General features: G+C 50.6%; 1 protein-coding gene across 1 annotated transcript in view; it reads left to right on the top strand.

The window, feature by feature from the left end:
• Positions 1-14,959, top strand: part of MOGAT2 (monoacylglycerol O-acyltransferase 2) — a 341,554-nt gene that overhangs the window by 276,955 nt on the left and 49,640 nt on the right. Inside the window, exon 4 of the mRNA XM_085623284.1 lies at positions 13,010-13,184. Within this exon, the coding sequence (XP_085479410.1) occupies positions 13,010-13,184 (175 nt within the window). The remainder of the gene's footprint in view (positions 1-13,009; positions 13,185-14,959) is intronic.

The raw sequence follows: 14,959 nt of genomic DNA, 5'->3' as shown, positions 1-14,959 counted from the left end.
AGAGTGGCGCAGGGTGGAGAGTCGGAGGTGGAATGGTGGAATGGGATAGAGTGGAGTGGCTTGAAGTGGCATGGCGAAGAGTGACATAGAGTACAGTAGAGTGGTGTAGACTGGAGTGGCATAGAGTGGGTTGGACAGGCGTGGAGTGGCATAGAGTGAAGTAGTGGAGTGTTCCTTCCCAGCATTGGCAGAGCCCACAGGATTAGCTTTAAAACTGGAAACCAAATTGTGTGCATAGAACACATGTAAACCACGTTTGTGAAGGCTGGTATTTACATACGCTACCACACTAAAGCCACACCCATTGGTGCTTCCAATTGTATTACAACATATACATAACGCTTAGTGGCATGCCTACTTGTTTGCTTCAGAAAACGTTCCCATTTTTAAGTCCGACATTGCCAACTGTATGCCCCGGTATTAGGAATTAAACAGAAAACGGAAAGTATACCCTACCCTCCTCAAACCCAGGGAGGCCACCGGGTGGAATCTGCCATTTCTTTCCCCCAGGACTGCCCTGGCTGTGTGTTGCGAGCAGGTACCACTGCGCCTGTGTTGTGACTTAAATCAAATCAGAAAAGAGGCGCCTCACGGTGTGCTCCGCTCCTCTCCCCCTGGCAGCCTCTTCAAGTTTAGAGCAGTTCTCTTTCTTGGGGAGAATGTCTGCCCTCCGCCCCCCAAAAGTCCCTTGCCCTAGGAACACCACGCTGGGTATGCAGGGGGGCAGTGCCGCAGTGGAAGTGGCGGTTGCAGTTAGCATCTTAACCACAAACACAACACGAGAAACAAACATAAAAGCTGAAGCAAACCCTGTGCATCGGCTCCCAGAGTACCCATGTCAAGTCAGAAGAAAACAAATTAGCTTTTTCGGAATCCTTATTGCAAGAGCCCATTAAAGCTACAAACCGCCTTGTGACCATTCAGCCCATTGAACGGCACTATGCAGTCAGGTCTGAAGTCTACCAATAGCCAACGGCGCAAAGTTCCATCAACTTTACACCGAGGCGACCCTTTTCAGCCAGGTGGGCACCGCTGCCCCTGGCACTGTCGGCCCTGCATGGAGAGGGCACCTCTCGGCGCACTTCACAGAGAGTGTTGGAAGCACTTACCTCTCAGGCAGAACATCCCGCGCAGAGAGCGATGAGGAGCCTGGGAGTGCTGGATGGTCGGAGGGGCCGCCCTTGCACCGTGCTAGGCACAGCTGTTCCCCCAGCAGGGGCAGGGTGGCACCGGGCCAGCACTTTGCAGGAAGCGGCTAGCCCGTGCCACGCTCCAGCAGCGCTGTCACCGCTCGCCCTTCTGGCTGTTCCCCTCCAGCCCAGCACCTTGGGTGCTCCCTCCCCTCCCTAAACAGTAAACAAAGCCCCGTGCCTCCTCGCAGCCCCACACACCGCTCCATTGTCTCCTCTGATGTGTTAGCAGTTTCCGCTGCTTTGGACGCAGCTTAAACTCATCAAGCGCCCTGATAGAAAAAACAGAAATCGCTGCTAATCCAACTCAACTGTTTGTTGTGAAATACTAACCCCGCTCTTTTCATCCCCAGGACTCGCTGCGAGTACAGCCGGGCAGGGGTGGCGAGGCTCAGCACAGGCACCCCGACAGGCATCTACACCGACGAGAGCCACCCGGCTCCAAAACCTGGTGACTTACTCCCTCTAACCATCCAGCCTCGTCTTCAGAGCTATGAAGTGCCTAGAAGCCAACCGGTGGCGCTTTTCTTGCAAGTCTTATTAAATAAACTTTCGAAAATTGTGATAGGGTTAAGAGTAACGCCTGGTATTTACTGCGCTTCAAAGCGATGACACTGTGGTATTAAGCACTACATACAAGCAAGCTACATTTATCCATGATGCTGCTCATTGGGGGAATGGGGGGCGGTTTTTGTGCCTGCACTCCTCAGCTTCCAATCACGTTAAGATCCAGGCTCCATGCAGTGTGCCAAGGGTCCCTGGTAATCTGAGCCACGCGTCTGAGTGACGCTATGAAGTACAAACTCGGCTCCCAACAAGCGCTCGCCATAGCGCTGTTTATATTTGCATCGCGCTTTCACTTTCAGAGAAAGCGAAAGCACGATGCAAAAATAAACACGCGGTGCCCTGTCTCCTTTTGGGAGGCCCATCAGGACTGGATCTCAGATGCTTGTTTACATAACACGCCTCTGAGATAAGAAATTGCTTCACGACAGCCGTGAAGCAGGAGACCCAGTCCGGATGGGCTGTCCCAAAAGGACAAAAGGCGGTGTTGGACTTGGCCCTTTTTGCAGGGTCATCCCTAAACTTTTTGCCTGCCTCCTGTATTTCTTCTGACCTGTTGTTGGCTGTTTTATGACTCTGGGCACCTTACCACTGCTGACCAGTGCTAAGGTGCATATGCTCTCCCTATGGTAAAATGTATACATTGATTGGTGTCCATGTTTGGCTTATTCGGTTTACTATCAGCCCCTAGTAAAGTGCACCAGGAGTGCCAGGGCTTGTAAATGCGAATGCTGCTGGTGGGCCTGCAGCACTGGTTGTGCCACCCACAGAAGCGGCCTTGTAAAATGTGTCTAGGGTCTGCCACCTCAGACCCTGTGCGCGGTCTGGGACCGTCGCGCTGACTGCGCAAGTGCCCCCACTTGCCAGTCCCTAAACCTTCCCTTACCTACATATTAGCCACCCCTCTGGTAGGCCCAAGGGCAGGGTGCATTGTAGGCATAAGGTAGGACATGCCCTGATGTGTGTGGGGCATGTCTTAGTAGTGAATTACAGCCCTTTTCGTTTTTCACTATTGAAGGCTACCTGCTCTCCATAGGCCAGAATGGGCTGCTGGAGTCCCTACACGCTGTGACCCCAGTGGACTCAGAGAGCATGGTAGAATGTCAAGTTTAGTATGCCTGAACTCAGAATAATAAAATACTTCTTGTAGTCAAGTTTATTTTAATATCCTGGGTTTGTAAATACTACTTTTAGAAAGTTAGTATTTACTGACCTGACCATTTCAGTCCGCCTCTGCTGTGTGTGTGTGTTCTGCCTAGCAACAGTAAGGAGCAGGGTTGGGGAATCACCAGAGACAGGTTGGCTGCCAGGTGGTGGGTAGGGAGATGACACCAGGATGGGTGGGAGGAGTACACCTTGACTCTTGAATAGACCTGTGCTCTGCCACCACAAAGCCGGCGCCGCCCCCTGTGGGGCGGCTGATGTCTCTGCCCTGCTGCTGAAAGGAAAGAGCAGAGTCACCATAACAAAGTGCTCCAGAACTGGACTGAGCCGGGCCCAGGCCCCCTGGCGCTAAAGAACAAAAGAATCACGGTATAAAAGTAGGAGCCTGGCTCCTAAGAAATCAGAATCCTGTTTACCACAAAGAACCTCTGCCCGACTAGAAGGAGAAGAAGACGCTGGAGGAGCTGGCCTGCTGCTTGCCTTGCTGAGAAAGGAGAGGAAGAGACTTACTGAAAAGACTTTGCTACTTTGTGCTTGAACATTCTCCAAGGGCTTGATCTGAGCTTGCCCCCTGAACTGAACCCCAGGACCAGTGGGTTCTCTGTGCTTTTGCTCGTCCTCCAATTCGAGCCGTGTGTGCATCCCGCTGGAAAGAGACTGCGCCCCTCATCGCCCCTCCTAGGGCCGTGACACTCAGAAGCTTGCCTGCCTCAAACCCGTGAGAGCCCCGCTCCGTCCAGAGCCGCTCTCTGTCCCCGGGCCGGGCCGCCTGCATCCCTGTCACCGCCTGCTACTGGAGCGCGCTGACCGCGCTATCACCCCTTCCGCCGGAAGCCGTCCGACGACTGCGATCTACGCCGGGTCATCCAGCTGCACTGACCGTGCCCTGCGACCCCGCTTCGCTATCCCCGGACATCTCAGGCCGCGCCGCCCCCGCTGTGGAGACCCTCCGGCACCGCCGTGCTAAAGGGTCGCTGGCCGCGCCTGCCTTCGTGCCCACACCTGCTGATTGAGGACCCAAGAACACTTCTCAAGCTGAGAGTCGCACCGACCTGTGCCGACTCTCCACATCACGAAAGAAGTTCCAGTATCGGGCTCGGGGCCCGCAACGCCTTATTTCCCCGTTCGCAGGAGCCGATCTCTGTGAGTACTGGAACCACAAGTAACATTTGCAAGAGACTACAAAGTATCCATTTGAAGCTACAAACAAAGAACATTTGCCTGCCTTACAACCTGGTGGCCTAGCGAAAACGTTATTGGTCTTGTGATAAGTCTGCTGAGATATATATACCTATTTTTACATAAAGAAGCGTATTTTTATATATATCCAAGTCTGGTGTCCGTTTCTGGGGGGATTGATGTATTTACTGTGTGTATGATTGTAAGTGCTTAACCAACAAACGCCTGAGGAATCGCCTTGGCTGCTCACGCCACGCACCTAGAGGGTGAGCAAGGGTCATTCGCGAGGGGTTATCCTGCGCCCTGACGTGGAGGAGAGGGTTCCTGCTTGACACAAGGGTAACCTTGCGCCAACCAGAGATCCCCGACTTTAACATTGTTGGCAGCGGGTGGGATTTCGGATTTGCACTTGTAATTTGCATACAGTGAATTATTAATCACCAGATAGAGATAGTGAGAGCAGACCAAATAACGCAGCCACGGGTTTTTATTTGTTGAACTTTGTTGAGACATCTGCCGTTACTGCAACCATGCCTAGCTCACTCTCCGCTGGGAGAGCACTCTCTGTGATTTCTGGAATAGTTGAGGTGGATCTGGAGAGACTGGAAGGCTACTCGATGGAGCAATTGAAAGGCTACAGTGTAAAATTCCGAGTTCCCCATGCTGGATTCAAGAGGAAGCCCCAGTACACCAAGGCGTTGAGAGCCTGGAAGGAGTCACGAGACCCACGGAATGCGGGGGACATCGTTCCACCCGACAACCTTGAGGAGCCCAGCAGAGTCCGGTCGCCAGAGGAGCTGGCAGACAGGGCAGCAGACAGGGCGCATGCAATGGAGATGGCAAAGTTGGCAGGACAAATGGAAATGGAGAAGAAGAAGTTGGCCTTGGAGGCACAACAACGCCAAATGGATCATGATCTAAAAATGAGGGAGTTGGATCTCAAGATCAAGAGTTTAGACCGCTCTCCCTCTGGTGGCAGCAATATCGAGTTTTACAGTGCTGAGAGAGTAGTACGCACACCCAGAGATGTGGCGCCTGACTTGAAGGAGGGGGTTAACATACACCAGGAGGTTCAAGGGCATGAGGTAGCTCCAGTAGTGCGCAGTATCCCTGAAGGGAATAGGGTAACTGGCGCAGGGGTTCATTGTCCTAGTGGAGGGAGGGACACTCTACTGACTCCAGCTGAGAGGTACAGGGAGAGGGGTTCCCCCAAAATTGAAGTCCTGGTGGGTGAGTGTGAAGACCGCCCAGAAGAGTGTGGGTTGTGGGACAGAGACAGTCAGATACTGTCTTGCCAGTCTCAGGAGAGTGGTGTGGAGTACGTGTGTGAGGCACTGGATGGTAAGGTGAAGGATAGTTTGGTTAACCCTGCTAGGGGGCTGTGTGATCCAATTGTGGGAGAGCATATTGTAAGTCCCTGTTTTCCAGAGCTATGCCAACACCTGTGTGAGGGTGAGTTCTCTGACCGCAGAGAGCCCACATTGGAGGCAGACCTTTTGGTGGATTCCAGAGGGTCTGGAGAAGCATTGGGGAGTGACCCTGTGGGGAGTGGCTCAGGTATCTTCCAACCCAGAGTGGTGGAAGTGGTGCAGAGTAGCCCAGCTAGGTCCCATGGTAGTGGGAGGGGTGTAGGAGCTCACGTCCTGTCTCAGTGGAGAAGGAGTGAGTGTGGGGCTGCGTGCCCCCAGGTGCCCGAAACCCAGTCTCAGAGCCTGGATGGTTCTTTAAGGGAACACCAGGCGGGGAGCCTAGGCTGTCCTGATGGGCCGCCCGTTGAGGGGGATCCCCTAGTGTCTGGTGAGCTAGGAGTGTCTGTAATCAGACCTCCATCAGTTCTGGTGTCCGGCAGTACCGCTTCATTTGGGAGAGTGCAGAGGTCCAGATTGAGGGGTGAGAGGGGGAAAGAGTCCCCAGTGGAAGAACCAGTGGGTCAGGGGCCAGCCAGAAGGGCTGCGTCCCCCGTGAGTGACCATGGTGACACCACTTCTGTCCTGGGGGATCTTCAGGCACTGTCAGATGGACAGGGGTCGGGAGATCAGCGCCAGGCAGACTGTCACACGACACATGAGTTATGTGTCACCCTCAGGGGGGGCATGCGTGCTCCCCGGGAAGTCCTGGTGTGCCAGGCGAGCGTTCAACCGCATGGGTTGGTCCCAGGGTTGGGAAGCCAGGTTCAGGTGTTGTCTGACCTGGAGGGTGGGACTACTGTAATCAGTGTCCTAACCCATGTTGCTTCTGGGGGTACCACGCCAGGTGGGAGTGGGCAGTACTCTGGAAGGGGGTGCAGAGGGAGGGAGTCCTCGCCTCTGACCCCTGCTCAACTGAAGGGTTTAGACCCTAGGTTGGAGGGCCAGGTTCAGGGTGTCCCCCCGGACCTGGACGCCCAGTTGCAGGATAGAACACCTGAACTGGTGGGCGAATTGCGCAGGACACCTGCCCCAGGTGCCCTGGCAATTCTGGAAGGGGGTACCACTCCAGGTGGGAGGGTACAGAGCCCCAAGGAGGAGGACCGGGTGTGGGAGAGGCCACCCCAGTCTTGGGTCCAGCCGCCGGGTACAGTCCTGGGGCTGGTGGGTCAGTGCCAGGATGTCATACCTGACCTGACAAGGGGGAGAATGGACAAAGGGTGCCAAGCACCTTGGGCTACTGCCCCCCGCTCCCTGGCGCCACAGAGGATTGAGAGCCCTGAGAGGCATACGGCCTGGGTCTCATCCCTGACTACTGTCAGTGGCCACTGTAGCATTTTGCTGTCTGTCTGTTGGGACACACCTGTGGGCCAGTTCAGGTTAGGTGCTGCACAGGTGGTGTCCACAGGTGAGGAGAAGGGTTCCCCATGGATTGGCTTGGTGGGCCCTGAGAGTATGGACAGAGGGAGTCCGATAGGTTCAGATTGGCGTAGAAATGGAGTCTGCCCCTGCAGTTGCGGGCCAGGTCCTTGTTCTATCGCCCCAAGCAGGGAAGACCATCACGGTGGTGATTGGTCTACCCTGCGTTTTGGCTGGAAGGGGGTTGTGTTGGACTTGGCCCTTTTTGCAGGGTCATCCCTAAACTTTTTGCCTTCCTCCTGTATTTCTTCTGACCTGTTGTTGGCTGTTTTATGACTCTGGGCACCTTACCACTGCTGACCAGTGCTAAGGTGCATATGCTCTCCCTATGGTAAAATGTATACATTGATTGGTGTCCATGTTTGGCTTATTCGGTTTACTATCCGCCCCTAGTAAAGTGCACCAGGAGTGCCAGGGCTTGTAAATGTGAATGCTGCTGGTGGGCCTGCAGCACTGGTTGTGCCACCCACAGAAGCGGCCTTGTAAAATGTGTCTAGGGTCTGCCACCGCAGACCCTGTGCGCGGTCTGGGACCGTCGCGCTGACTGCGCAAGTGCCCCCACTTGCCAGTCCCTAAACCTTCCCTTACCTACATATTACCCACCCCTCTGGTAGGCCCAAGGGCAGGGTGCATTGTAGGCATAAGGTAGGACATGCCCTGATGTGTGTGGGGCATGTCTTAGTAGTGAATTACAGCCCTTTTCGTTTTTCACTATTGAAGGCTACTTGCTCTCCATAGGCCAGAATGGGCTGCTGGAGTCCCTACACGCTGTGACCCCAGTGGACTCAGAGAGCATGGTAGAATGTCAAGTTTAGTATGCCTGAACTCAGAATAATAAAATACTTCTTGTAGTCAAGTTTATTTTAATATCCTGGGTTTGTAAATACTACTTTTAGAAAGTTAGTATTTACTGACCTGACCATTTCAGTCCGCCTCTGCTGTGTGTGTGTGTTCTGCCTAGCAACAGTAAGGAGCAGGGTTGGGGAATCACCAGAGACAGGTTGGCTGCCAGGTGGTGGGTAGGGAGATGACACCAGGATGGGTGGGAGGAGTACACCTTGACTCTTGAATAGACCTGTGCTCTGCCACCACAAAGCCGGCGCCGCCCCCTGTGGGGCGGCTGATGTCTCTGCCCTGCTGCTGAAAGGAAAGAGCAGAGTCACCATAACAAAGTGCTCCAGAACTGGACTGAGCCGGGCCCAGGCCCCCTGGCGCTAAAGAACAAAAGAATCACGGTATAAAAGTAGGAGCCTGGCTCCTAAGAAATCAGAATCCTGTTTACCACAAAGAACCTCTGCCCGACTAGAAGGAGAAGAAGACGCTGGAGGAGCTGGCCTGCTGCTTGCCTTGCTGAGAAAGGAGAGGAAGAGACTTACTGAAAAGACTTTGCTACTTTGTGCTTGAACATTCTCCAAGGGCTTGATCTGAGCTTGCCCCCTGAACTGAACCCCAGGACCAGTGGGTTCTCTGTGCTTTTACTCGTCCTCCAATTCGAGCCGTGTGTGCATCCCGCTGGAAAGAGACTGCGCCCCTCATCGCCCCTCCTAGGGCCGTGACACTCAGAAGCTTGCCTGCCTCAAACCCGTGAGAGCCCCGCTCCATCCAGAGCCGCTCTCTGTCCCCGGGCCGGGCCGCCTGCATCCCTGTCACCGCCTGCTACTGGAGCGCGCTGACCGCGCTATCACCCCTCCCGCCGGAAGCCGTCCGACGACTGCGATCTACGCCGGGTCATCCAGCTGCACTGACTGTGCCCTGCGACCCCGCTTCGCTATCCCCGGACATCTCAGGCCGCGCCGCCCCCGCTGTGGAGACCCTCCGGCACCGCCGTGCTAAAGGGTCGCTGGCCGCGCCTGCCTACGTGCCCACACCTGCTGATTGAGGACCCAAGAACACTTCTCAAGCTGAGAGTCGCACCGACCTGTGCCGACTCTCCACATCACGAAAGAAGTTCCAGTATCGGGCTCGGGGCCCGCAACGCCTTATTTCCCCGTTCGCAGGAGCCGATCTCTGTGAGTACTGGAACCACAAGTAACATTTGCAAGAGACTACAAAGTATCCATTTGAAGCTACAAACAAAGAACATTTGCCTGCCTTACAACCTGGTGGCCTAGCGAAAACGTTATTGGTCTTGTGATAAGTCTGCTGAGATATATATACCTATTTTTACATAAAGAAGCGTATTTTTATATATATCCAAGTCTGGTGTCCGTTTCTGGGGGGATTGATGTATTTACTGTGTGTATGATTGTAAGTGCTTAACCAACAAACGCCTGAGGAATCGCCTTGGCTGCTCACGCCACGCACCTAGAGGGTGAGCAAGGGTCATTCGCGAGGGGTTATCCTGCGCCCTGACGTGGAGGAGAGGGTTCCTGCTTGACACAAGGGTAACCTTGCGCCAACCAGAGATCCCCGACTCTAACAGGCGGTAACACAGAAGCCTCATTTTCAATGGGAAGCCACCGTTTACCATAAACGGTGACGCTACCCGATGAAAATGAGGGGCGGGGCTTCAAGCCACCTTCTGAAATATACTCACCCACAATATGTCTCGCAGACGCGTGCAGCGCATGCGCGCTGCAACGCAGGTCTGTGAGACCTAAAAACTGGGAAGTTTGGTAGCAAACTTCTCAGCACATTAAACCCACACTGATGCTTGTGGGGGATTTATTGTAAATTGCACTCAAAGGGCATCTTAGAGATACCCCCTGAAAATTGTCCAGCCCTGGTGTGATTCCTGAATGGCTGCCCACCATTTGCCACCACTAGACAGGTTTCTGGACACCTAGGTAGAGAGCCTCCGCTCTCTGGGTAAAGAAACAAATCTCATCCTGGGCAGAGGTGTCATACTTGTTCCCCCAAGATAGGCTGGGTCCACGAAAGGGTAAGCTTCAAAGGCCTGCCGCCTTTGGAATCTATCCCTTCCTTTTGCTGCCCCCAGCAACTGGCTCCCACCGGTTCTGGCCCCCACTTTGGGCTGGAGAATTGGTGGGACAACCAAGATAGAAAGAGAGGTGTGCCCAACTTTGCCAACCCCACACCTCAGGTGGGGAAGGAGGGGCGAAACGCACATCTCTGTCCCCTCTATCTTGAAGATGAGAGGACTCAGCCAATTAGGAAGAGGCTCATGCCCCCTCCTACTGGTGGGTTGCAAATTGAGGATGCACCCACACCAAGGAAGGGACCCATTGGTCCCGGCCTGCACACCCCTTAAAGCGCCCTAAATTTTGTATTTAGGGGCAACCCTGAACCTAGCCTTCTCAGATTTGAGGGAAAACAAATAGAACCAAAGAGCTGTGCTGACCCAGGAAGAAGAAGAGGACACCAGCTGCCTTGGCTTCAGCCCTACCAGCCTGTCCCGTCTACAGGTATGTCCTCCGTATTCGGCGGAGGCCGTACCTTGAACAAATCACACGCCTTTGGACAAAGGGATAATTTATTTAATTCCAGTCTTCATCAATATCGTCAGTAAAGGCCACGTTGGTCACTGATTCAGGTCAGATATCCTTCTGACTCAAGAAGAAGAGTTGTATTTGAGGAATTCAGACCTCCATTTGGGCTGTCTACACCTACTGTTTAGCCTTGAGGAAGACCCGCCTTGACATCTATGAATTAGGCTGTCTTCAGGGTCGAAATGTCAGCGTTACATGTTGGCTCAGCAATGTCGAGTCTCCTGGTTTTGAATAATGAGCATTCTTGCCTGTCACCGGAAACATTGATCATTTTTGTTCTGGCCCCTACTTTTTTCAATTTATTGTGAATATCTGTACATATTTTATCTGCACCTGTATATAATGCATTCAACTCACCATAGTCACTGAGCACTTATTTTACTTGACTATATGTCACTGTTTATTCTTGACAGCCTGAGAAATTTAACTAAATAAATATTCTGATTGAATTTGGCATACATGAAATAATCCTTGCATGTGTTCCTTTTGGATATCTAAATTGAGTGATACTATTTAAAATGTGTATAATGTTGTGAAGAAATCAGTTTGCACCCGATGGTTCTAAAATAAAACAGAAGTATAACTTTTTTATACTTACCTAATTGGTCTGGATTCTGTCTCTGAGTGTGTGTAATCAGTCCTTGGTTGAGTGAATACAATAAATGCTTAACACACCCTCCTGATAAGCCTAACTGCTCGCCCACACTACCACAAAGAGAGCTGTTAGTACTTACCTACTTTAGCCTCTGCTGTACCTCTGGGGACTCCCTGGACTATGGCGCTTGGGTTGTTCTTATAATTGATATGAATAATATGTGCTACTGTTAATTCTTGTCTTTTCTTCTTATTTTCAACAGTATTTTTGTTACGTTTTTCATCTGTTGTTTTCTTTATATGTCTATACTTTTGTATTGTGATATATGAAGTTTATTTTGTGTTATCTCACTCCTGTTGTTTTGTTGCTGTTTGTTGTGGGCTTCACTTGGCACTTTGTCAGTTCAAATCATTGAAACTATGTTCATCGTTCTATTCTTTTTATATCATTGTTTATATAAAAATAAAATTGTATTATAAAAAAAGGAATTATACTCCAGTTCTGTGATTTAATGAGGCACCTATTATTTGTGGGATGTGTTACCGATTAAGAATTATATAGGGGAGGTTCTGTATTTTCTAATTTTGATTTTCCCCTGCCTTCCTCCCTTATCATTTAGCTTTTCAGGGGCCCTCTATAGTCCAGTTTTTGTGACTCCCTGGACTATACCTTTCTTGGGTATAGTAGATACAGAGCCAGCTTCCGACAGGCTGCATTTAAAAAAAAGATTGATTTATTAAAAAGCAATCACAGACATGGTGGTCTGCTGACTCAAGCAGACCACCATGCCTGTTGTAGCTCCGATTTCTAGTGTGTCGTAAATTGTGACTAACATCATTAATATTCATGAGGTAGGTCAATGTGTGGCCTACTAGGTATTGTTTAGGAAGAACAAAAATGAAACTTTATGTTTAATTTTTTAAGAGAAGGCAGTGTTCTGCAGGACCATTGCCTGCTCCTAAAAATATTTCTAACAACATTCACAAAGGGGAAGGTTTTGTTTTGTCCCATGAATGTTCTCCGGCATCCCATTTTTTCTACTTATCTGTGAGACTCTTTACATGTCCCTCGATGAAACAAAGCAATAGTACAGCATCTGGTATTACCAATAACGTAGTAAAGACTGGAGGCCTCATCTCCATGAAAATGATGCATCACGGTGCTGCAAGTCATTTTCAAAGCACAGGGATGCGTTGTATTAACAACAATACTAAGCATCCCTTTGCTTTCCCCTGCTCTGGTGCACAATTGTCTGCCATGCGCCAGCGTAGGCATCAAGGGTGCCTGCGCTGCGGGGATGATTGTTTTTGTGCAGGAAGGGATACCAATAATTGATGGCAGAATGCAGCACGCATAGAAAGGCGAAATAATGAGGAGAAATAAAAGTATTTCTCCTCGTTGCACCATTCCTACCCCTCCCCTGGGGAGGCAGGGGATTCTGAGGCAGGGGATTCTGAGGCAGTTTTTCAAAATGTTGTTTCACGGCTGTTGCGTGGAACACCCACAGCAAAACCCATGGAACGTCCCTTTCATGCTTAATGCGTGAAAGGGCCCATATTTACAAGGCCATGAAAAGTCACTCAGGATGACTTTACGTGGGCCTGAAAATATGGGCCAGCCCATTGTGCCACCGGTGCGTCAAAAAAAGTGAAGCACCGGCGGTGCAATGGGCTTGCAAATGTGCCCCTAGGTGCGGAATTAACGTACAATTTAAAAGCAATCACAGACATGGTGGTCTGCTGACTCAAGAGCTGTCACCCAGAATGAACGATAACAGTTTAAATCAGCGCGTACGTGCAACAGTTTCTGCTGCTTTATCTGCGCACCTTTCTCAGGTTTTCACTGACAAAAGGGACCAGGGGTAATCGAGAGGTTTAGGTTTTTAAGTAAAACTTGAAATCATTATTGGGGTGAGAGCGCAGATCATACCCCAACCGGCATTATGATGGGTCTCTAAATGAGTGTTTATTTTTTTCAGTGAAAGAAGCGTCAGTGTTGTGTATTGAGCACTACTCGTGTTTACATCTTTCCTTTGTGGCTCAGGTCTTGTATCAGCAGATAAAGAGAGTGCAGAATATATACTGAGGAGCAAAGAAGGTGGGAATGCCGTGGTGATAGCGGTAGGTGGCGCTGAGGAGGCCCTGGATGCGAGACCTGGAGCCTTCACTATTCTGCTGAAAAACAGGAAAGGATTTGTGAAGCTGGCGGTGCATCATGGGTAAGTTCCAGCAACATTTTCATAACATATCACTAAACGTGAGGGTTTGCACTGGACCAGGGCCAGCCTTCTGCTTTTCATATTAAATTCTGATTCAAATGTAATTATTGTCAAGACAGTGTTTTTCCACAATAATTCATTCAGCACAAACAAATGTGCAGATAGGTAAAACAAAACCTTTTGAATTTTTTAACGGTATTGGAAAAGTATTGCCACAAATGCCCAAAATATATTTGGCAGACAGTACAGGAATATCTGAGGGCCCTCAGTAATATTTTGAACCCTTCGTCACTGGTAGTCTCAATCCATCTGATTTAGCGGGTGAATCACTAAATATCCTTTTTAAGCACACAAGTACTACATTATGGTCTCTAGGAATTAATGATTGTTATGGACAGCTGTAAAAGTGGTGCCTTCAGCAGGTTTTTTTAAGATCAGCTATAGATTTATATTGGATGCTAGCTTGTTCCAAGTTAACACAACTTTCGTTGAAAAACGTTGCTTGCCCATGGAAGAAAGTGTACAAGTAGGCTCTAAGATGAAAGGGCTTTCAGTGCTCCTTAGGTAACACGTGGGACTCTGCTGCCAGGTTCCAGAAATGTAGACCTTTTGAAAGCCCTTGCCATCCTGGCATGCTTATGCATATTGCTTGTTTCCGGTCCAACGAGGACCTGGCCTGGCAGTTCGGGCTGGACTGTTCCCATGAGGCACAGGGTTAAGACTGATTTGCATATAGCCGGGTCTGAACTGGGGTGGCCTGGTGAGCAAAAGAATGATGGATTTAACCCAGATCTCTTGACTGGGGGGGAAGGTTTTGATTTGTTCTGCATTTCGTCTATCATTTCTGTGTCTTTTGCTATGCCGGTGAGCAAAGCAGGACATGTTACCAGACTCAGGAATCATGTCAGAAACAGGGAAGGGAGTGAGAGAGACACCTTGGACTGGAGTCCCACCCCTTCAAAGTTCATCTCTTTCAAGGGATGGCACAAACTGTCAAGTTGTTACCAGATAATAGAGCACAGATCACAATATGCTTACCGGTTCTAGCATCAGATAGTGCTCTTACGAGTATGAAGCTAACCAGGATACAAGTGGAAGGCTCCAGGATGCTGCTGCAACACATATGTAAGACTCAGAGGCGCAACTAGAGCCACATTTCGGGGGAGGGCTAAGAAAAATTTCGGGGGGGGGGGCTGAATCTTTTAAGCCATAGGCAGAGAGGAGCTGCAGGGGGGGGGCTCTTAGAAGGGGTGAAACAACAGTGAAGCCTCATTAACATGCAAATGGTCTTTTAAAGACCTGTGAAGTGCTCCGGTGCGGCTGTGTGCGCGCCGGGAAGCTGTCTCATCACGGGCTGCCACACACGACGGGGGGGGGGGGGGGCTGAAGCCCTGTGAGTTCAATGGGTGTTGCGCGCCTGGTAAGACTCTACAAAAAATGGGACAAGACAGTGCAACACAAGGCAAGGCAAAAGAGGACCTAACAGGGAAACCGGGGGGAACAAAAAGGGAAGGAAAATAATATTTGTGAAGGGAACGCAATAAAGGGTGTGAAGTGGTACATGAGTGAAAAGCAAATGAAATTAAGCAACACATTGCCAGAAGAGGCCTAATCGGCTACCTCTGTCTAAATAGAGCTCCACCTCTCTTCCCCTAAAACTATGAAATGAGACACTACTGTATACTGAAGTTAGCTTTCTAGAGCCCCAGCCCTTTATAACTTCCACTGGCCCATTCTCTAGTGTCTCCAGTTTCCTTGCAGCTGCTGTTTCCCCT

This window comes from Triturus cristatus, chromosome 8, assembly GCF_964204655.1.
Source record: "Triturus cristatus chromosome 8, aTriCri1.1, whole genome shotgun sequence".
NCBI lineage: Eukaryota > Metazoa > Chordata > Amphibia > Caudata > Salamandridae > Triturus > Triturus cristatus.
This window is presented reverse-complemented; position numbering and strand designations above follow the sequence as displayed.